At 45.1% G+C, this 23,940-nt stretch overlaps 1 protein-coding gene across 10 annotated transcripts in view; it reads right to left on the bottom strand.

Moving 5' to 3' along the window:
* The window catches only part of ABCC12 (ATP binding cassette subfamily C member 12), an 82,783-nt gene that overhangs the window by 24,962 nt on the left and 33,881 nt on the right, over positions 1-23,940 (bottom strand). For all 10 annotated transcript variants that reach the window (XR_009348842.1, XR_009348843.1, XR_009348844.1 and 7 more), the window contains 9 exons: positions 23,148-23,423; positions 19,233-19,304; positions 16,566-16,690; positions 8,978-9,050; positions 7,138-7,341; positions 3,407-3,541; positions 3,230-3,305; positions 3,073-3,144; positions 99-188 (listed from right to left, as the gene is read on the bottom strand). Coding sequence is in view for 6 of the 10 variants with exons in the window: in XM_059153001.1 (XP_059008984.1) it covers positions 99-188; positions 3,073-3,144; positions 3,230-3,305; positions 3,407-3,541; positions 7,138-7,341; positions 8,978-9,050; positions 16,566-16,690; positions 19,233-19,304; positions 23,148-23,423 (1,123 nt within the window). In the remaining 4 variants the exon portion in view is untranslated. The remainder of the gene's footprint in view (positions 1-98; positions 189-3,072; positions 3,145-3,229; positions 3,306-3,406; positions 3,542-7,137; positions 7,342-8,977; positions 9,051-16,565; positions 16,691-19,232; positions 19,305-23,147; positions 23,424-23,940) is intronic.

The following is a 23,940-nucleotide window of genomic DNA, read 5'->3' as shown; positions in this document are numbered from 1 at the left end:
GTAATTGTTAAGGAAATCATAAAATGTAAACCCAACAGTTTGAGAAAGGATTTTTTTAATGCAAATTAAATCAAGAAACCCGTTGTTTTATATCGAACCTCCAGAAGCTTTAATGTACATGTGATACGTTTTCCAGGTCACGGTTCCTTCCTGGGGGGATTCAGTCTGGACGAGCTGGTGCAGAGGAACTACGGAGACAGACACAAGTCCTGGGGTGCCTGCTGGCAGCGGAGGGGAGCCCAGTGGGTCGGACACACCCCTCCTATATACCCATTCCCGTAATGGGGGCAGTTTCCCACCCTTCCTTACATTGTCCTACACTTTGAAAGTCCCAGCACACTTTTGCTCATGTTATTTGATTTGATCCTCATCACAGCCCCGTAAGGCAGGTGGCCTGCAGTCTTGGGAGAAATATTTATGAAGCAACTACTATGTGCTCAGCCCTGAGATCAGGGGGTTGATTGGGTCTAGTTCTCCAAAAGTAGCTCCTGAGAAGGGGTTATGAATGCATGGAGCTTATTCAGGAGCTGTAGGGCATAGGAAAGGGAACAATAGAAGGCATCTCATCAAGCCAGTCACCTCCTAGGCATCTGGAGCTTAATGTGGAGAAGGGTCGAGCCAGTGTGGAACACACACCCACCAGTGTTCACCTGACCAGAGGGTAGAGGATGTTTCTACAAATTCCATTGTCCCCTGGGTGAGGGCTTCTCCCTGTGAGGGTTAATTCCCCAGCTCTTCTGGCTTGACCTAAGGCTGGCAACCTGCAGAGAGAGCCCCCAGGCAAAAGAATACAGCTGGGAGTCGGGCTTCATGCACTGAAGTGCTAAAAGCACCCACAGCAAATCCTGCGGGGTCAACCAGAAGGAGGTAGTGGCTCCTGTCTTCTCAGAGCTCACGCCTCACACATTAAACCCAGGACCTCCTCCTCAGTCAGCCACTGCCTGGACTCCCAATTCCCTCCACGGGGATGTTCCAAGTCCTCTCTGCTTTCCAAAGGGAAAGGAAAATGACTGTTAAATTCTCCAGGAAAGCACATCCAGAGGTACAGGGATGCTGGCTAAAGCAGCTCACAACAGTCAGAACTGAGCACTCGTCCCCTTCCTCTCCTTCACAGAAAAGCATGAAAATGTCAGCTCCAAAGCAGAATCCTAAATCAAACATGGCTTTTATAAAAGAGATAATAAATAGAGCTAGACACACGGGTGCCCCTGCACATGGGCTCTCTGCACCTTGCTCCAAGACGGGGTAGCTGTCACACCTCAAAGGCGCCATGAATAGAGCTACTATTATACCCTCTGCCTGGGAAGCTTCATGCTTCTTTGAAAACGTTCAGCCTGACTTTCTTTCATTGTGTCTCTCTCTGGGCCTGCAAAATGAGGGAGAAGCCCAGTGGGTGGGCGGAGCCTACTGAAAGACACCCTGGAGCACAAAGGGAACTAGTCAAATCCCACGGTAGCCCACCAGCCCAGCCAGGAATGCTGATGACGCTCTTCACCTTGCTGTGCTTTAGAAAATGCCCTGATGCCAGGCAGGGTGGGCACCACCTCCTTTAACGGGATCCCTTCCTATAGCTTTGAGAGCGGGTGATTTCGCACGCTCAGTTTCCCCTCCAGAGTAGGGAGGGTGAGGAGAAAAAGAGGAGCAGGGTTTACTTCCTCCACAGGACCTCACATCCTAGGCAGCCTGGAGCTTTCCTGGGAAGGCACGGAAGAGATGGTGGGCACCTCACTTCAGCCTTGGCCGCCTCCAGAGCGATAAAAATATGTTGTCTTTCCAAACGTGCATGCATTTGTCAAAAGCACCATTATTGGTGCCAAATTTCATCGATTCAAAGACTCACTTTTTTTTTTTTTTTTCACATTTTAACATCTCTGAAATCATGATGTGCCTTCCATTCGGTAGTATGCCATATCATCTAATTGGCAGAGATTTTTCTTTATAAGTGGTACATACAACGATGGTGATCTTAAAATGGATGATATCTTAAATTTGACAAAATACACTGAGGCGTGGTTTTGTTTTGTTTTGTTTTGTTTTGTTTTGTTTTGTTTTGTTTTTTCCAGCTACACATTATTGAGGAACAGAGCTCTAACTTGAAAAGCCTCCAAGGGCACTTTGAGGAAAGAGACTGTGGATCTGGATCCCTGGCCTCTTGTTGCCCAGCCCCAGAGAAGGGCATAGAGTAGGTGATCAACAAATGTTGAATGTATACAGGGGTGGAAGGGAACAATGTGTAGGGAGGAGAAGAGGGAGCTTGACAGAGTTGGCCCTCACCAGATTTATCTCTTCTCTCTGCCTTCCTGGAATTCCGACCTGCCCTCAACCTCAAGATCCTCCCCCTGCCCCACCTTCTTACCACAGTGCCTCCCAGAAAACTCCTACATATCCTTGAAGGACTAGTCCCAAGTTTGCCAGCTCTGCGAGGACCTCCCTGACTTGCTATGCCCACTCCAACACCCATTACCTTTATCCCAGTTTCCCATGATTACCGCCTTGCCTGTGTCGCCCACCAGACCATGAGCTCCTGAGATCTCATATTTTTGTCTCTGCAGATGATTGTGGGGACCAGCACATAGCAGAATGCTTAGTTCTCCCACCCAGTCTCTTCAGTGCTGCACATTCCTTTCTCAATGCTCTCCATAAAGAGTGTGACACATCTCTCTTGTGTGTGCCTTTGCCTCTAACCAGTCTCTGTGCACTGCTTTGACCTAACGAGTAACAATAATAACTACTGTTGAGAGTTACTCTATGTCAGACACTGGGCTAATCATTTTATGTGTAGTTTCCCATGTAATCCTTGTGGGAACCTATGAGGTTGGTTATTACTTCCCCGTTTTATGGATTAAGAAACTAAGGTTCAGAGCAGCCTAGTATCTTGTGCCAACTCATATAACTAGAAAGTGGTTGAGCCAGAGCTTGGACTCAGGCAGTTAAACCCCAGGGCTCACATGACAGTAAGTTGTATTAATTCTAGTTGCCCCCAAAGGACTTAAAATGGGCCTCCATTTCTCTATCCAGAATGCTCCATAAATATTTAAGACTATTGTAACTGAGGGAACGAATAGCAAGTACCTTTTATGTCTAAAAATTCTGAGTCTGTTTCAGGTTCTCTTCCTTCATCTTTCCCATCTCTTGGAGCCAAAACTAGGGTGAGAAATAAAGAGAGATCTGTGTCTGCTCATGAGCCATGGGCACTAAGAGAGGAGTGTGGTTTGAACTCGGACTGTACCAGCATCTTCATCTCTCTCAGCGGTGCTCTCCTTAAGGGCTTCCACCATGGCTGCATTGTAGATGTGCTCGGGATCCTGGAGACAAAATGACAGTCCTTCGGAAAGCTACAAGACAGGCCTGCTCCCAGGCTAGAGACCCAGACGGAAGGACCCCCACCTTTTGCACCCAGAGTTACCTTGAATTGCAACCCTCGGAGATTGTGAATCAGTTTGGCATAGCACCCTCTCTCCTCCATTAACTCCTTGTGGGTTCCCTTTTCACAAATCTCTCCGTCTTCTAACAGAATGACTTCATCACAAGACTCTAAGAACTGCAAAGATACAAAAACGGTCTACAGTGAATTTCTTCTGCCTGGTAAGAGAAGTGAGCCATGCCAAACTGCCGTCCAGTGGCACCCCAAGCTCCTCTAGTACAGAGGTTCTCAATCTTGGCCTTGTGGGCACTGAGGGCCACATCGTTCTTTGTTGTTGAGGCGGGGACAGTGGGCTGTCCGGTGCATTGTGGGATGTTAGCAGTCTCCTCCTTCCTCTACGTACTAGATGACAGTAGCAATCCCCTGCTCTACCTGTGATAAGCAAAAACATCTCCAGATATTGACAAATGCCCTCTAAAGGGCAAAATGACCCCCAGTTGAGAAACACTGATCTAGTGCCTACTGGTGTCGTTGAGTCCAACGGGACCCTCTGTTTGTCTCTGTGAAACACTGTTCCCTAAGTGGGCCAAGAAATCTGATCGGGGGCAGGTGAGATTTGGAATATGAAATTGTCAAGTTACTGCAAGACAAGATCTGGTGGAGAGGGGAAATATGACCTCAGCAATGGCCTTCCTTTGCTAGAACGTTACAAGCCCACCTCATCACCCTCCTAGTCCAGAAGCAGAACATGGAGCAGTCCCCCACCACGAGGCCCCACTCCTCCCTTGATCACAAACCCCTCCCCCACTAGGCCTGAGGAGTTTACATCAGCTTTATCTCTATGATAAAAATATAGCTTCATTTAATATGGCATCCCACATTTTGCCCAAAGCACTTCTGATTTTCTAATTGGAGCTCCCTTCATTTACATATCACTCCTGAGATCAAAGAGTTCTGCTAATAGGGGTTTCCTCTCAATTGGAACGAGATAGATTTTTCTCCATAGGATCAACCCATCTAAGAGCAGGAAGCTCCTCCTACAGGAACAAAATGCAGTGAGATTTAAGATAGCTCAGCCTAATGAAGCCCTTGCAAAACAGCCCAGAGGTCTTCCCCTATATTGAGGGTCCACCCAAAATCAAATTAACTTTTGAGGCCCTTGACTCAGAGTTTGAGAGAAGCAGCTACATTTGGTCATTGTACTCCTGACAGGATGTTGGGGGAATGGGGGTGGTGCCCAAAAGGCCAGGTGATAGCGGTTCTGGCAGCTTGGGCAGCTCCAGCCTTTCCGCCTCCCTTAGACTAATGACTCAGCTCCTTGTCCACTTTCCCAGACAGCTAAGCAGAAACAGCCTGGCTTGTCATGTCCAGTTGAGACACTTTCTGAGAAAACCTTTTTCCGGAAAATAACATCTCACCTTTACATAGCCTATTCTAACTTTTCAAAACCTGATCTTGTTCGTCTCTTATGTGTCAATGCCCCACAAGCTAGTAAAGGAAGTGGCAGCTTTGTGATCAGCCCATTCTCGAGATAGGGAGATTGAGGCACCAGTGTGGGGTACGTGACAGCCTCACAGCCTTTTCTTTCTCTGTGGGGAAGTTCCTGGTGAAGGCCCTCTGGCTAGTGAGTTCCCCAGTTCATGCCAGTGAGATCTGGTGTGATTTGAGCAGTTTTGTTCGCAAACACAAAATCTGACCCTAGGTTGGTTTTCAGTGGCAACTGCAGGCCTCATTTCATTTGTTTCCTCAAGTAAATGAAGAGCAATCGTCCAGCCCAAGCGCTGGGAAGCATCCTGATTGGCTGTGAGCCCACAAGTAAAAGCAACAGAGCAATGTTCTGGAAAAGCCCTGGGGTTCCAGTTCCTCCCCAACAACAGACAGCTGGACTGAGACTCCAGTGCCATCTGGTGGCTGCTTATATTTTTCAATATTCAAAAAAAAAAAAAGAAAAAAAAATGACCTTGGTGAAAGGTAGATTCTTCCAGGAGACAGGCCTGGGGAAGAGATAGTTCTTGCCTGAGGTCATGGAGCTAGTCATCAAGGTTCAAAGACTGGACAGAGCTGAGGTGATGATTTCCCCCAGTAAAGATTCCTTCAAAGACAGCTATGACCCACAGTTATCAGGGGCCAGAAGTCCCCCTCCAGATACCCAGGACCCCTCAGGAGGACAGCCCTTTCCACTGCAAGGGGTCTCCAGGGCTTTGGACCCTCACAGTGCGGAGCTGTGTTTACAACACTTAGCACTGTGACTGGGCAAGAGCCCATTCCCACTGACCTCATGGGGGTCCAGAAGAAATCCAACCTTCTCCTCCACTCTGATGCCTGGCCAGCAGAGCAATTTGTTTATACCACTAGATGCTCCTGGAGGTGACTGAGCCCACTCAACAGGAATCCAAAATTCAGATGCTTGGAGTTTATTTTGAGAACTCCAGTCCTCAGCAAAGAGACATAGGCTGGGGGCAGAACTACAGTGATGGGAAGGAATGGTTTTCCTGGGTCTTTAAGAAATGTCCCCCTCGGGGCGCCTGGGTGGCTCAGTGGGTTAAGCCGCTGCCTTCGGCTCAGGTCATGATCTCAGGGTCCTGGGATCGAGTCCCGCATCGGGCTCTCTGCTCAGCAGGGAGCCTGTTCCCTCTCTCTCTCTCTCTGCCTGCCTCTCCATCTACTTGTGATTTCTGTCAAATAAATAAATAAAATCTTTAAAAAAAAAAAAAGAAATGTCCCCCTCTTCAAACTGGCCCTTCTGGCCACTGATAGAAGATCCTAGAAATGCTGCTTGGAGCACCCTGTAGCCATGGTGACCTCATTTGCCTCCTCCCCTAGGTTGACTTACCCTCACAAAGACCATGAGGTCTGTCTCTTACCCCCAGACCAGGCCCCTGTTGAATATTTTCCCCACAGGTGGCACGAGAAGAAAGAAGACAGGACTTCTGCTCCAACAGTCCTCTCAAGGCAGGTCAGTCCCATGGGATCCCTCCTTCAGCAGCAGACGCACACATGTATATACATACACATATACATGGACACATTCCCCACACCTCTACAGACTCACTGTGAAGAGGGGAGATGGAGGCAGGGGGAAATCTGGTTTGTCTCAGGGTACAGGGGAGCCTTGTATTCCTACCAGGTGTTCAGAGCTCTTGATGAAGCTGACACTGTGAGCACTCTCTCCACCCTGCCTGATTCTTGAGCCCTCTGGGCAAGCTTAGTAACTCCTCAGTAATATTCATGTTCCTAAGCCTAAGAGAGTGGCTCTGAGAAAGGAAAAGAGTCTTGCCTTAGCCTAAAAGCCCTGGTCTCCAGCCTTTTCCCCTTGGTGAGTGATGCCAAGAGCATCAGAGCCCCTTATCTCCCTCCCAGGCACTCTGTCCTCGAGCCCATCTAGCACTTGCTGAAGGAAGGGTGGGGACTGAATTTTTTCTACCTGGCTTCCCACCTCACCACCATCAGTGGTCCAGAGCTGGAGGAAGTGCCCCATGTCCACTCCATAGATAGGAATCATTTGCTTCTGGAGAGTCTATCCTCTGGTGGAAGAAAGGTCTTGGCCCCACTGAACCCAAATTTAGAGTCTATGCCCAGAGAGGAGCAGGCAGGGCTTTGTGCAAGCTGGGATGGCTGGGGAGAATCATGAATGTAACCTACACATCTTGCTTCCTCCAACCCTGACCCTGTCTCAGCCATGGATGGGACAGGTTTAGGCAGAAAAGGAGACTTGTGAGCATTAGACACCACACCCATCCTGTGACCTCATGAACCCTGCCAGTTCCAGTTACCTGCAGCTGGTGGGTCACCAGGACAATTGTCTTCCCCTTGAGTGTCTTCTTAATGCACTCTTCAAAAACGTGCTTCCCCACGTGGGCATCTACTGCTGACAGGGGGTCATCCAGCAGGTAGATTTCATGGTTTGAGTAGACAGCGCGGGCCAGACTGATCCTCTGTCTCTGCCCCCCAGAGAGGTTGAGGCCCCGCTCCCCAATCTGTAGGCAAGAACAATGTTACTCTCCATCACTGGGCCCCATTTCCACCCTGCAGTCTTCAGGGAACAAGAGCTTCAAGACTCCTTTGCAAACTGATCATTACTACATTCCAGTTCCTCCACCCCCTACAGGGACCCCCTGTCTTACCAGATGCCCTGGGAAGTGAAAGACTCACTTCTGTAGGCAGCCTGGTGGGCAACAGCAACTAGGGAAAAACTCCAGTGTTGAGTGAGGGGGACCTGTCTCACAACAGACTCATTCTAGTGCATATCCCATAGAGAAGGGCTATGTCTTAACCACCAACATCAGAGGGAATTGTTGAGCAGAAGCTCTGGCAGAGTGGACAGGTGAACAGGAGGGAGCAGAGCCTAGGAGCAAATGGACAAGGAGGCTCTCAATTTGCTTGCTTGTGTACCAACTCCTCACCTCCATTAGGACCTTTAAGCTCTACAAAGATGGAAGGCATGTCTACTGTATTTAACACTCTATCCCTAAGGCCTGGCATCACACCTGACACAGAGCAGGTGCTCAGTAAGCATTTGTAGAAAGGATGAAAATCTAGATAGCCTACTTTAGGTTCTTCTGTCCAACTGACCCCAAAGTAGGTCCCCATTATGTTCAGCCAGGCACGGGGGTGAGCACAGGGGAAGGACACACGAAGCTGGACAAAAAAAAAAAAAAATTCCCTAACTACTGGGAGCTCACATATTGGCAGAAACTGAGAAGCATAAGCCAAGTATTCTGGGGCAAACCACTGCAGACTGTGGGATTCAGGAAAGTCTCCCTCAAGGGGGTAGATTTGTGGTTTGAACTTGAAAGGTGGTAACAATGGCAAGAACAGAGGTCTGGAGGTTGGAAGGCAAGTGTACACTTAGGCAAGTAAGGATGAGTAGAAGCAAACCCTGGGGAGGTGGGCCAGGGCTGCAGCAAGAGAGATCTTGAATGGCAGACCATGATGGCTGTGGTATCCAATTCCTTGACACAGGCACATTGAGGGCCCTAGCAGAGAAAGGCAATGTTTTCTGAACTCATCTTTCTTCAAGAGTCTTTAGCTCTCTGGTCTCCTACTTTGCTTTTGGGCAAAACCGAAGACTCAACAGAGTGCACACTGGGATGGGCAAACAGAAAGATGGCATGATGACCTCCTTCCCTGAGTCACCTGAGTTGGCAGGCTCAACCCTGGACCCAGGCAGGTTTTTGGACAAGCAGCTGAGAGCAGTGTTAGGAGGGCAGAGCAAACAAGACAAGAAGGAGCTCTAGAGACCAGTTACAATGCAGCATCCCTGGACCTCTGTCTTTGGAAGACAGAGCCAGTCCATAAGCTATGGAAGCAGATTTAACCAGAAACCTTCTCTAAGTTAACAGGTGGTTTGGGAATGGCTCCAAGAGTTACCACACTGAACCCAACACAGGTAGAGTTGGTACCATAACCATTGTTAATATTCCCCCAAGAATAAACCCAGATGAGGAATTCAGGGTGGTAGAACTTGGTTTTTCCCACACTTCCTGGGACATTTCTGTCCTTCAGAGCATCCAAATGTGGATGGAACCAGGGCCTGCCAGCCTCAGCCCTTTCAACCTGGGCAGCCAAGCTGCCATGTTGCTACTGTGCAGCTGAGCTCCTAGCTCTGCTCACCTCAGTCAGGTCTCCATAAGGAAGGCTGCTCAGGTCTTCCTGAAGGGCACAGACACGAACCGTGTGCTGATACCTGTGGACACAAATAACATAAGTCAGCATGGTGACAAAAGATCCCATTGCTTCCCTGGATTGCCTGGAAATGTATCATTGAAGTAAGACAAGGAGTTGGTCAGTTGCTTCATCTTTGATGTCTAAATGCAGCTTCTCCTTGACCCCTAGGCCTTCCCCGCACATCTGATGCAGAGTTTACTTACGGATGGCTCCTTCCCTCACAGGTTTTCTACCCTGAGAAGAAGATGATTCAATGTACATGAAACCTCTGAAGGGAAGACTGGAGATGCCAACTGCTAGCTAGCACTGCTCTTGGGAGTCAAAGAAGGGAGTGACCAGTATGAGCTGCGGTCACTGTGGGAGGCTTCCCAGAAGATGCAAGACCATAAATGGAGAAATGTGTGTGGGTAGAGGGTAACAGCAGGGTGCTGGGATGATTACCAATGATGACTCTGACCTCTGCTCCAGGATTCTCCTCTATCCAACAGTCACTCCTACCAGGTTGGAGAGAGCAGGGTTTTCTCCCCCTGAGACACCTGAGTACACTGGGAATAGAGAATACTGCCTGAGGAAGAGAAGCCAGGAAGGAATAGGATCTCAGTTCCTTGGATCTCCTAGCTTCTTGGTTTTATCCCTTAGCATTGCCAACTGTCTAGCACTGGGCCAGTCTGTAGGGAGTCTAATGGGCAAGGCCCTAACCAACTCTCAGCACCCATGCTGCCAGGATCAGCACCTCATCCTGCAAAGGACAACAAAACTGGGGTACCCATGACCTACCAGGCATGACTCCAGTCTCACTCTATGAAAATTTTGACAGCAAGGAATCCAAGAAAGTCAATAAGTTAGTGGGTATGAACTCAAAAATGCTCAGGCCTCAAGCTATGGGAGAATTCCACACCCTCCTCCCTTGGCTTTCTCTCTACCTCATTCCCATTCAGATGGCTTCCACCATAGATAGAATCTTTCTCAGGGGACCACATTGCTTCAGAAGTTAGTTCCTGCTCTGATTTCCCTGATGTTCCTGGTATCAGTTCAAGGTCATGCCCTATGCAAGGCACAGTCAGTTCCCATCACTGGACCCTAGGTTTCTGTCCCACTTGACAGGCTGCCTGCTTCCACTTTATTAGCTGAGTAATTAATTGATTGATTGATTGATTAGCTGATTGATATCATCAGCATTATCAGCATCATTGGGATCCTCTCTTCTCAATGCATGAGAGTGGACAAGCCTCACAACTGAGACTTCCCCAACAAAGGGCACCAACAAGAGAGTGAGCAGGCAGATCATAGGTAGCTGCCCTTCAGATGGCATGCTGACCCCTGGCAGCACTTAACATCCTGGAGCATCACACCCATACACCAACTTCAGGAGTGGTATATATGGTGGTTAAGACTGGGGGCTTTGGCAAGGTTAACAATATTTACATTAGACAAAATAGACTTTAAAGCAAAGACTGTATAACAAGAGACAAAGAAGGGCATTATAGAATGATAAAGATATCAACCCAGTTAGAGGATAAAGCAATTGTAAGTATCTATGCACCCAACATCGGAGCACCTAAGTACATAGAGCAAATATTAATGAATGTAAAGAGAGAAAGTGATGGTATTAATTAATGGTAAAAGACTTCAACTGCCCATGTACATCAACGGATAGATCATTTAGATAGAAAATCAATAAGAAAAGTGTCTTTGAATGATTCATCTGATTGGATAGACAGATATATAAAGAACATTCCATAGAAAAACAAGAAAATACACATTCTTTTCAAGTGCACACGAAACATTCTCCAGAATATGTCACATGTTAGGCCACAAAGCAATCCTCAATAAATTTAAGAAGAACAAAATCATAGAATGCATTTTTTCTGATCACAACAGTTATACAACTAGAGATCAATTACAAGGAAAAAAAGTGGGAAAAACACAAACACATGGAGTCTAAACAGCATGATACTTAACAACCAATCAAAGAAGAAATTTAAAAAAAAATACATGGAGACAAATGAAAATGAAAACACCAAGGTTCAGAATCTCTGGGACACAGCAAAAGTAGTTTAAAGAAAGAAGAAAAAGCTGAAATAAACAATCTAACCTTACACTTCAAAGTAACTAGAAAAAGAACAAAGCCCAAGATGAGTAGAAGGAAAATAATAATAAAGATTAGAGCAGAAATAAATGACATAGAGATGAAAACAAATCAGAAAAAAAAAAATCAATGAAACCACAAGTGGGTTCTTTGAAAAGATATATAAAATTGATAAATAGCCAGATTCACAAAGAAAAAGAAAGGACCCCCAAAATAAAATCAGAAGTGAAAGAGAAGTAACAACTGACACCACAGAAATACAAGATATTATAAGAGAATACTATGAAAAATCATGCCAACAAACTGGATAACCTAGAAGAAATGAATACATTTCTAGGAACATATAATTTTCTAAGACTGAATCAAGGAGAAAAAGAAAATTGTGACATACCAATTACTATAAAAAAATTAAACCAGTAATAATAATAATAGTAATAATGATAATAATAATGGTAGTAACCTACTAAAAAATAAAAGTCCAGGACCAGATGGATTCACGGGTGAATTCTGGCAAACATTTAAGAAGAGTTAATACCTATCCTCAAACTATTTCAAAAAATAGAAGAGGAAGGAAGGCTTCCAGATACATTCTATGAAGCCAGCAGTACCCTGATACCAAAACCAGGCAAAGACACCACAAAAGAAAAGAAAACTATAGGCCAATATCCCTGATGAACGCAGATCCCAAATGCTCAGAATATTAGCAAACCCCATTTAACGGTTCATTAAAAGGATCATTCACCATTATCAAGTGGGATTTATTCTGGGAGTGCAAGAATGGTTTAGTATTTGTAAATCAGTCAACATGGTACATCACATCAACAAAATGAAAACTGAAAATCATATGATGATCAATAGATCCAGAAAAAGTATTTGACAAAATTCAACACTCAGTCAAATAAAAACTCCCCACAAACTAGGTTTAGAGGAAATGCACTTCAACATAATACAAGCCATATGAGAGTGGGGTGCCTGGGTGTCTCAGTGGGTTAAAGCCTCTGCTTTCGGCTCGGGTCATGATCTCAGGGTCCTGGGATCGAGCCCCATGTCCAGCTCTCTGCTCAGCAGGGAGCCTGTTTTCCTTCCTCTCTCTCTGCCTGCCTCTCCAGCTACCTGTGACCTAATATCATACTTTATGGTGAAAAACTGAAAGGTTTTCCTCTAAGACCAGGAATGAGACAAGGACATCCACTTTTGCCACTTTCATTTAACATAATACCGGAAGTTCTAGCCACAACAATCAGACAAGAAAATAAATGAGGCATTCATATTGACAAAGAAGTTAAACTGTCACTATTTGTAGATGACATGATACCATACATAGAAAATCCTAAAAACCCCAACAAAAAACTACTAGAAGTAACAAATGAGTTCTGTGAAATTGCAGGATAAAAAATTAATACCCAGAAATTGATAGCATTTCTACACATTCATAAGAAATTAGCAGAAAGAGAAATTAAGAAAACAATTTTATCTACAATGGCACCAAAAAAATAATAAAATACCTTAGAATAAACTTAACCAACGAGATGAAAGTTCTGTGTTCTGAAAACTATAAAACACTGATGAAAGAAACTGAAAATGACACAAATAAATGGAAATATATACAGTGCTCATGAATTGGAAGAATTAAAAACGTCCCCACTATCCAAAGCAATCTATAGATTTAATGTGATCACTATCAAAAATACCAAACGATTTTTCACAGAACTAGAACAAATGATACTAAAATTTGTGTCTTTGTATACAAAAGACCCCGAGTAGCCCAAACAACCCTGAGAAAGAAAAACAAAGCTGGAGGTATCACAATTCCAGATTTTAAGATATACTACAAAGTTATAGTATTCAAAACAGCTTGGTACTGGCCCAAAAATAGACACATAGATCAAAAGAACAAAACAGAACACTCAGAAATAAACCCATACTTAAAGGGTCAATTAATCTATGACAAAGGAGGCAAGAATATATAATGGGAAAAGACAGTCTCTTCAGCAAATAGTGCTGAAGGGCTCCTGGGTGACTCAATCAGTTAAGCATCTGCCTTCAGCTCAGGTCATGATCCCAGAGCCCCAGGATGGAGCTCTGCATCAGGCTCCCTGTTGAGCAGGAAGTCTGCTTCTCCCTCTGCTCCTCAGCCTGCTCATGCTTTCTCTCTCCTCCCCCCTCACTCTCTCAAATAAATAAATAAAATATTTTTTTAAAAAACAGTACTGAGAAAACTGGACAGCTAAGTGCAAAGAATGAAACTGGGCCAGGTTATAGCACCATACACAAAAATAAACTCCAAATAGCATAGACCTAAATGTAAGACCTAAGGCTACAAAAATCCTAGAAGAGAACACGGGTAGTAATTTCTCTGATATTGGCAGTATGTCTCCTAAGGCAAGAGAAACAAAAGCAACAATAAATTAATGGGACTCCATCAAAATAAAAAATTTGGGGGGTGCCTGGATGGCTCAGTCAGTCAAGCATCCAATCCTTTATCTTTCTCAGGGCTGTGAATTTGGACCCACTAACAAACAAACAACCTTTGCACAGCAAAGGAAACCATCAACAAAACAAAAAGGCAACCTACAGAGTGGGAAAAGATATTTGCAAATGATATATCTGATAAAGGGTTCATATCCAAAATGTTATAAAGCACTTCCACAATTCAATACTAAAAATCAATGTGATTACAAAATAGGCAGAGGACCTGAATAGACATCTTTCTAAAAAAAAAAAAAAAAAAAAAAGACATACAGATGGACAACAGACACTTAAAAAGACATTCAATATCATTAATCATCAGACATATTAAAGCCACAATGAGATATCACCTCATACCTATCAGAATGGCTAAAATCAAAAAGGCAAGAAATAATAAGGGTTGGAAAGGATGTGAAGAAAAAGGAACCCTCATACGCTGTTGGTGGGAACGCAAATCGGTGCAGCCACTCGGGAAAATGGTATAGCTTTTCCTCAAAAATTGAAAATGGAAATACCATATGATCCAGTGATCCCAATATGGGGTATTTACCCTTAGAAAACACAGACACTAATTGCAAAAGATATATGCACACCTATATTTATTGCAGCGTCATATACAATAGCTAAGATATAGAAGCAACCTAAGTGTCCACTGATAGATGGATGAATAAGGAATATATGATTGTGTGTGTGTGTATGTGTGCGTACACACACACGTGTGTGTGTGTGTGATGTGATAGAATATTACATAACCTTAAAAAGATGGGATCATGCAATTTCCAACAACATGGATGGGCCTAGAGGAGATTATACTAAGTGATATAAGTCAGACTGAGAAAGACAAACACCATATGGTTTTACTCATATATGCAATTTGAAAAAACTAATGAATAAACAAACCAAAAGAGTCAGACCCATAAATACGGAGAATAAATTGGTGGTTGCAGGTGGGGGAAGGAAACGGGCAAAATGGGTGAAAGGGGGTGGTGGGAGGTACAGGCTTCCGGTTACAGAACGATTAAGTCATGGGGATGAAAGGTGCAACACAGGGTTTCTAGTCAATGACATTGTCATAGAGTTGTATGGTAACTGATGGTGGTAGGTACACTTGGGGTGAGCATACCATAACATATAGAGAAGTTGAATTGCTATTAAAAAAATAAAAGACCAAGGGCTTTGGAATCAGAACAATCTGGTTTGAATCCAGCTGGGTAACGCTTGGACGAGTAAATGTACCTCCCTGATCCTCACCCTCCGCTCTATAAATTGGACTCATGACGCTCATTGGGTTGTGAAAAGAAAACCAGAACACATATCTGGAGCCAACTGCACAATTCCTGGTGCACTTCAAGTTCTCCATCAGTGGTGGTTATTATTAACATCATTACCTTTGTCAGTCCTTAACTATGACATGCAGAGGGTTCAGCACATCTTCATCCCTTCGCCACTTCTACCCCTGCCATCTTAAGTTACCTCCTACTCTCTTGCTTCCTATGGCCTGAGAGCCACCATGGTCACCCTAGAGATGCCACACACAAAGGGGGCCTGCATCCACCCTGCCAGGCCCAATTCAAGCAACACACCTCTCTTCCCTCTCGTGATCTCTCTGCCTCTGAATAATCCAACAGGGCCTCCTGGAACTTGGCACGTTCCTTCTTGGTACACTGTTACTTCTGTATATCACTTATAGCTCCTTCCCCAGACTTGAACACCTCAGGGGCAAAGATACATCTAAACCACCCTTCCTTCTCCCCTCATCTTGCATGGCCCTGCAAATTCCAAGTATTTGGTAAATATCTGCCCTGACATTCTGCCTGATGAAGGTAGGAATCCTTTTTCCTAGCTGGCTACTACAGAAGGAGAAACCATTCCAGGTGGGGTGGGGAGGAGGCCAGGAAACATTGAGCAGAGCAGTTCAGCTGGTGCCAAGGACTCCTGCACTGATGAGACCTTCCTGCTGCTCTTGAGCCTCCTAGCAACAGGATGCCATGGCCAGGGAAGAGCAGGGGGGAAAGTAATAGACCCCTTGCTGGGGATACACATGCTGGCCAATGTCAGCCAGCAAGGACAGTTTGTGGGTTCAGACAATAAAATACTAAAGTCCAGATCATCACTGGAGATCTGGCAGCCAAATTAAAACAAACAAACACAAACAAACAAGCAGCAATTCCACTGGTCCTTACTTCAGCATCAGGGAGCTTAGAGATGCTTGGGGGGACCCAATGTTGGGAAGCTCCAGTGAGAACAAATGATGCTGGCCTGGCATTCAAGACTCAACCCTTGCCATTTAATAGCCTTGACCTTGGGCAAGTCAATTCCCCTTCTGAGCTTCAGCCTTTTCCTCTAAAAAATGGGGATATGATGCTAGGATCTCCCTAAATAGATGTTTATAGAACTCTAATGAGAGAAGGTACATGGCAGCATACCAAATCCAGAGAAGAATCATAGAAAGCTATTACTTTGCAGTGCTTAAAATAATGATCCCAAGTATATCCAAAAATTATGACTTAAACTTTGTTTTTCTTCCATTAGATCATTTTGAGTATATTAATGAGAATATATCCTTATAGATCTGATGTCAATTAATAATGTCAGGGCTGATTAGTTTGCATACCTGCTGCTCATGATTTCAAGCAGTTTTGATTACTTGGCCTAAAGCAAAATTGCCAGATATATCTTTCTCCAGTCAGACAACATATGCACTGTTACAGAGAACCTCAGAACATATGCTACTCTGCACTGGGAATGAAGTGCCAATTCCACCCATTTCTTAGAGTGTGATCACAGGTCTGCAGAAGGCGCCTCTCCTGAACTCTCGGGTCAGGAAGAGAAAAACCAACACCCATTTGGATCTGACAAATGTTTAATCAGAATTCATTAAAGAAACCCACTCAACAAGCATTACGAATGGCATCAGCATCTAGAGCAGAAGCTATCAAATACTAAAGCGCCTCCTCATTTCAAAGTTAATATTACCTTTGGTGATCATACTTTTCTCCAAAGAGTATGTTTTCTCTCACATTTCCATGAAAGATCCAGGCTTGCTGGGAAACATAGGCCACAGTCCCATTGACTGCCACGATCCCTTGCTGTAACTGCATCTGGAGCAAAATATCAGAAGACCTTCAGAAGCTAAAACCCCACAGACCTCTCTTTCGGGGCCCACTGCACCCTTGCCACCCACTTATTCCATGAAAATTAGCTATGATGGTGCAAGAGGGTCAACAAGATGTCTTGACCCACACTGCACAGCACAACGGTAGTCTGATGGTCACAAAGGTCAAAAATCTATGAGCAGCCAGGCAGAAACGTCACAGAAGAGGCATTGGTGAGCTCTACGGCAGGCTGGAGAGACCACATGGCAAATCTGTACCACCAGAACAAAATGCCCTCTGAGAGGACCCATCACAAGGGCTCCTTTTCCTCCAGGTGCACCAGCTGGATTCTACCCTCCTCATCCAGGCCCCAGGGGCCGGATATACAGCCTGTATGGCTGTGGATGGTGGTCCTGGCATGCCCTGTCTCAAGAAAGCAGCCTCAACTCAGTGGCACAATGGGTGCGGGGCCTGGTACAAGGATGCAGGCTCGGCGCAGCCAGAACATCCCATTCTTCAAGGGGAGTGGAAAATCCAGTTTCATGGGGCACATCGAGCAATCCAGTTAGAAACTTGCATGAGCTCTAGTGTGTGACCCTGAGTACATTAAGTTCACTTAGGATGATCCCGCGTGGTGGGTATCTAGCAGGTAACAGTGGACACTAGTGATGATGCCCTGTTCAAAGTTGTCAGGGGACGGGATTTGTGGTGCTCAGGGAGGATGAGCAGCGGCAATGTGTCGTGGATATGAAGAAAGATAGCCAAGGTCAAGGGACGTGATGCCATTTCACCTCAAGAATGGTCCAAGGGACAGAGAACAATAGACTTGGAGAAAATGATAATGACAAGAATGGTAATCAGAAAAGCAAAATGAATAGGGGCGCCTGGGTGGCTCAGTGGGTTAAAGCCTCTGCCTTCCGCTCAGGTCATGATCTCAGGGTCCTGGGATCGAGCCCCGCATCGGGCTCTCTGCTCAGCGGGGAGCCTGCTTCCTCTTCTCTCTCTCTCTCTGCTTGCTTGTGCTCTCTCTCTCTCCAATAAATGAATAAATAAAATCTTAAAAAAAAAAAAAAGAATAGCAAAATATTCAAATAGGGGCTATGCCAATCACCATGACTGGCCCTGGGAATTACCCTATAACTATTAGATACATTATCTTGTGTAACCTTCACCATGACCCTCCTAACCACCATTTTACAGATGAAGACACCAGGGTTCAGAGAGACTTAGTTACTTATCCAAGGTTAAACAGTGAGCATGGGGCTGAGACAGGTGGTAAACACAGGCAGCCCACTCAAAAGTCACCCTGCTGCCTCTATCCCAGTGACTATGGTGAGGCATATGATCTTCCCAATGTCACATGGGAAATAGATTCTATTTTTTCTGAGAGATTCCAAAGGAGCAGACCAAAGGGCAGAAGTTAAAAGGAGGCAAACTTCACTTCCATATATATCAAAACTCTCCAGAGGGAACTGGCTATGAAATAATGAACTCCCCATTGCCGAAGATATCCAAGCAGAAGCTGGCTCATTTCTTAGTGGATGCTGTGGAGAGATTCCTGTTATTAAGTAGAGAATTGGGATGGGTCACTTGGAACACACCTGCTGACTCCAGGGTTATGACAGAGATGCACACAGAGAATTCTAGAGCATAAGGGACCTTAGGAACTCACTGTATTCTGCCCCCACATTTTCCTTCAGACAGGGAAGGAGTTGTTGCTCTTTCTAGAAATGAGTTAACTGAGGCCAAAAGAAGTCACTGGTCTAGTGGGTTCTTCTGAACCTAGTATCCTTGTTTTTTCAGAGGTGTCTCCTCTCCCTACTACAGGCATCCAAACTTCTCTTTAGGGACAGCAGAATGGGGAGAAAGAGGACTTAATATTCATTCATTTGGGATGAGAAACTGTATCAATTTAGAGCCCTATGAATACAATAAATGGCTTGGCCATTTCACTGGGGTCACACAGCTAGAAATAGCAGAGGACAAGAACCCTGCACTCTTCCTTCTTCCTACCAGGAGGTCTGCAGAGAAGCTGAGGGCACATTGCTGCTTTAGTTGATGCATGCATTCAGCCACTCCATCAAAGAAGGCCTGACTAAGACAGTGCACTGGGCAGACACTAGAGATAAGGAGAAAGAAAAGGGGAAAAATAATCTAGAGTCATGGTGAGTCACAGGTGCCTCACTCCCTCCCTGCAAAGCCACCTTGCTGGCCTTTCTAATCAGAATGTCTCAAGTCATGGGAAACACCATGTCCTTAATGACTTGTCTCTTCCTTTCACAAAGATGGCACTCTAGGCAAGGAAACAGTCATCGTTCAACACATGTCCTTGGGAAGCAAACCCAAGAGTGTATGAAAAGCTCAGTATCACGTGGACAAGGGGCATGGAGCTACTGAGCACATTAACTTCCTGGAAATCTCTGTTAACTGTGTGCACAGCATCAGTGCAGCTGAGCCCAGGCACTGGGTCCACTGTTCTTGAAGGGCCCCAGGCAGGGCAGGCAAGGGACGATTTGACTCATGTCAGTGCTCCAACTTCACAGCTTACCTGTCCTAGAAGAGCTGCAATGAGAGAGCTCTTTCCACTTCCAACATTCCCACATATTCCCAAAACCTTCCCCTACCAGAGAAACAGAAAAAAGACACAGTCATTCCACCAGTTCTTAAAGGGTCTTGGGCCAAAGGTATTGCCCCCAAACTGTGCTAGCCAGGCCAGGTGGTAAGCAAGGGGTCACTGCCGGCTCTAAGAGATGGCAGATACAGTCTCACACCCCAAACCTGATATGCAGCCTGGGAGGAGGCAGGAACCTAAGTCTTAATTAAGTGCTTTCCTTGGCACAACACAGCGGAGTGCCCAGAGGAGTTCCAGAAATCATGTACAAGCACTGATGCGAAACAGCCTTGTGCTGGTCTGGGACACACAGGCCCTGGACGTGAGGACTGTCCCTTGACCACACTCCAGGAAAGCAAATCTAATAGAAGTTAAAGGCTGCACAACCCAGGGGGACAACGGTAGCCTTTGAAATACAGAGAGCCAAGTGTTTTTCAAAAGTCATTTTTTAAGTATCCTTCCACCATACCGAAGCATAATCTGAAATTACTGAGCAGTTATGCTATTCCAATACATTGGGTTAATGGGTTATTCTACAGCTACTAATCTATTAATTCAACCACAAATCATTGTAAGAGACTGCTGTGTGCCAGGTGCTGTTCTGGACACTAGCAATAGCACAATACAGGAATGAAGATGACAGACAATAGTTTGGCTCTGCCCTCAAGGAGCTTGTGTTTTAGTTGGGTGGACCAAAAGTCAATAAGTAAGTAGAGTATGAAGTATGTTAGGGACAGGCCATGGAAACACATGAAGCAGGGAGGAGATACGGAGGAGAAGAGGGTGGAGGGAACCTTACTGAAAAAGTAAATGTCTTAGCTTGAGCTCTACCAGAAATGGGCCCTGAATCAAAAGATTTGAGTGAAGGTAGTTTGTTTGGGAGGTACCACGGGAAGGGGAAGGTGGCCCATCAAGGGTGTACTATTATGTCAGCACCCATGGGAGGCAAGTGAAGTTCAATCTTGCTGGGAAATCCTGGGAAACTGAGGGTGGTTCTCTACCCCCAGCGGCTGAGGGAGTGTTGGAGAATGGCTCCCTTGGCTGTGGATGTCCTGTTGCTTTGTGGGTGGTGGGGAGGGCCCTAGGGCACAGATACAGATCCAGCAGTTGGAAGATGGCCAGGGCACATGGATGGGTCACTGGTAGTATCTGCTACAGGTGCCATTTGAGTAAGACATGAAGGAGGTGAAGGAGTGAACCATATAATATCTGGGGGGAAACTACTGCAGGCAGAGTGAGAGTCCATACAGAGACTTTTAGGCTGACATGTGCCCACTCTTGTATTCAAGTGAATATTGTAATGCTGCCGTTGGAACATCTAAGAGCATTCTCATTAAGACCTGCTTTCAGTGACCCCTTAGAGAAAAGATGGTCTTCTTGGAGCTAAATATTTCTCCTTTCCCATCTGAGATAGACCAGAAGGGTCCTGCCTGCCACCCCCAGCACGTGAAGACTGCTTCTTGTCATCATGAATTTCTTTGACAAGTCTTTATGGAACACCAGGCATCATGCTAGGCACTGGGCATAAAGTAGTAATCTAGGCAGATGGGATCCCTGCCTTATGGAGTTCACACTGTCACTGAAGCTTCAACTCAGCGAAGCTCATCCATTTTAATCCCATTAGAAGGACTTCAAAGAACTGGGACTCTTCAAAGACTTTGGGACAAAGAGACCACAAGGATGGATTCAGCTTCTAGGCATTTGGCTCTCTTTCGAGTTCTGTCCACTCTCTGGGGCCAGGTCTGAGCCTTCCAGAGTCATCCTTGTCTTCAGGAGAAAATCCACGTGGCCTGCACCCCCAGGATTTCCAATTATTCATTTGTTCATTCCGAAGAGAGTCTTGGGAACCTATACTGTGCCAGGCACCTGCTTTGGTGCCAGGTCACAGCTGTGAATGAGACAGATACATGCCTGACATCAAGGAGACTATAGCCCAATGGAATCCTGGAACTAAATTTGGGAAAATATGGATGCTCTGAATTTAAGATATTTAAGGGCTGCTCTTAAGAAGGACTTGGTTGTGAGAGGAAAAAGGCAACAACAGCTAACATCAGTTGAGACTTACTATTGGCTTAGTGTTTTTGTATGATATCTCTCAATTCTCACACCCAGCCTATAAAGTGCTATTATTATTAAAATGTCCATTGAGCAGGTAAAGGAGGAGAGGTTCTAAGAGGTTATGTGGTATATACAAAGTCACACAGCTACAAGTGGCTGGAACTGGAACACACGTACACCAGGTTCCAGAGGCATACCCTTAATCCACACGATGCTGTGTTGCCCCCTTGTTTCAGAAAACATTGACCCTGTCCTTGATGCACAAGCCCAAGAGTCACCAACATAATGAGAAGGAAGAAAGCAATGAGGAGGGTAAAAGGCAGCTTCTTTAAAACACAAGAATACTGGGGCGCCTGGGTGGCTTAGTGGGTTAAGCCGCTGCCTTCGGCTCAGGTCATGATCTCAGGGTCCTGGGATCGAGCCCCACATCGGGCTCTCTGCTCAGCAGGGAGCCTGCTTCCTCCTCTCTCTCTGCCTGCCTCTCTGCGTGCTTGTCATCTCTCTCTGTCAAATGAATAAATAAAAATTAAAAAAAAAAAAAACCACAAGAATACTTCACTGAGGCCTCTCTGGAGCAACTCTAAAGGCATGGTTAGAGCAATCCAGGTGCTGCACATCACAGGCAGGGGAAGGGAATGAGAAAGCAAAATGGTTTGCACCCAGCAGGACTTATCTGAGAACCTAGCTCAATTGCACTCAGCCAAACAAATACCATTTCCAACAAATACATGGCAGACAGTCTTGTTAACGACAAGAAGTACCACCCTACGCCAGCTATTGAACTTAGCATCACATAATAAATAGGAACCTCTCCTTCTATAGTGCTCACATGGCAAAAGAGTGAGTCAACGACAAGGGAGATTAAAATACTAGGCACAAGATTATGGCAAGTGCTGTGAAATGTGTAAGCCTGATGATTCACAGTCCTGTACCCATACATTATATATTAATTTTAAAAAAGAATACCTAAAAAATAATAAAATAAAATATTAGGCACAAGAGTAATGCTGAGCCCTCTGCAGCAAAATCAACAAACACTGCCATCCCCAGAGCACTGCTGCTGAGTTCCCATGCAAGAGAACCACATGTAGAAGGCCACACATTCTGTAAATGCAGAGCTTTGTCTAAAGACTCTATTCCCCAATCCTGAGGGGGAGCAGCCAATAGATTGCTTGGCTTCTTTTCCTGGTTGCTTGTTGATCTCATTTGCTTTTAACAAGTGTGTTGTTGAAGATCGTAGATTCTGGGGCCAGGTGCCCTCGGTGGGAAGCCACTTGCTAGCAGTGTGGTCTTGGGTGAGTTATTTAACCTCCCTGTGTGTCAGGTTTCTCAACCATCAAGTGGGAGTAGCTACAGTACCTACCTCTTAAGTTATTGGGATGGTTAAATGAATTAATTATGCACCTGGTAAATAGTAAGTGCTCTTAATTGTCGGTTATTATCCATCATAGTACTCCATTGTGAAATTAAGAACAAATCTAAAAAGATTTATAAAAGATAGTCATTTTGAGCCTAGCCACCTGAAATGGATTATTCATTCAACATTAAATCTGGCTCCTTTGGCGTGTGAAGATCAGTACTAACATAACCACAATCTTCTTTCAGCTCGAAGAAAATGTCTCTATTAACCATGTACATAATTCTAAAACTGGGGAAAGAAAACAACTTAGCTACATCCTCCCACCACCATCACCACCCCCAGTTCAAACGGAATTATGTTAGGCCTTGATAAGACCATAGCTGTGTGATACAAGGAGGAAAGATGGAAGCCACCCCTGTAGAACACATACTCACCTTTCTCACCACAAAGTTTATATTGTGCAGAACAAATTTTGAGGGGCTACCACTTTGCTCCTCTGGGCCAGGAACTCCGTGGGCTGATGAACCCAAACTGTAGGCCTCTAGCCTCTGTTTCTTGAGACAATGTTTTTGGTTCTGCACTTTCCTTAGGTCACTTTTTATGCTGGTTTCTTGATCCCATGTCAAGGTGGCATTTGCTAAAAGCAAGACAGTATCTGGGTCTTCTGGTTGGGTGATGTAAGATGGGGGGCTTTTATCTATGAGAATTTTCTAAGATTAAAGAGACAAAATTAACTGGGCAGACATTATCCATTTGCAAGAACCATCCCAATATATCTTCTGATGACCCCAAATCATAATCTTGGCAATTTTACTTAGGACATTCAGAGAAGACATCCTGAAGATATTTCCCCTACGAGAAGCTGGAGCAGAAATAGTCTACTAGCTCATGCTATCTAGGACAGCATGTCTCTTCAACCACAAGGTCTATGTGGGTCACCCACATTGGAGAATGCTAATATCAAGTACATATCTTCTTCATGCCCAAGGTAATAAGTTTTTGCCAGCTTTGGATGGTAGGCTTCATTACCTGGCACTGATGCTTGTGATACCAAGGTCACATGCTCAGCCTCTACTGTGTCTTCTTCCTAAGTTCCCACTCAGCTCAGTTTAATAAAACATTTGCCAAGTGCCTACCCTCTGTCATTCTGGGGTAAACAGCAGAAATACAATTATGGATAAGACAAGATTCCTGGTCTTGAAGAGATTACTGTCTAGGGGAAGATGG

The sequence above is a fragment of the Mustela lutreola genome, chromosome 16, assembly GCF_030435805.1.
Source record: "Mustela lutreola isolate mMusLut2 chromosome 16, mMusLut2.pri, whole genome shotgun sequence".
NCBI lineage: Eukaryota > Metazoa > Chordata > Mammalia > Carnivora > Mustelidae > Mustela > Mustela lutreola.
This window is presented reverse-complemented; position numbering and strand designations above follow the sequence as displayed.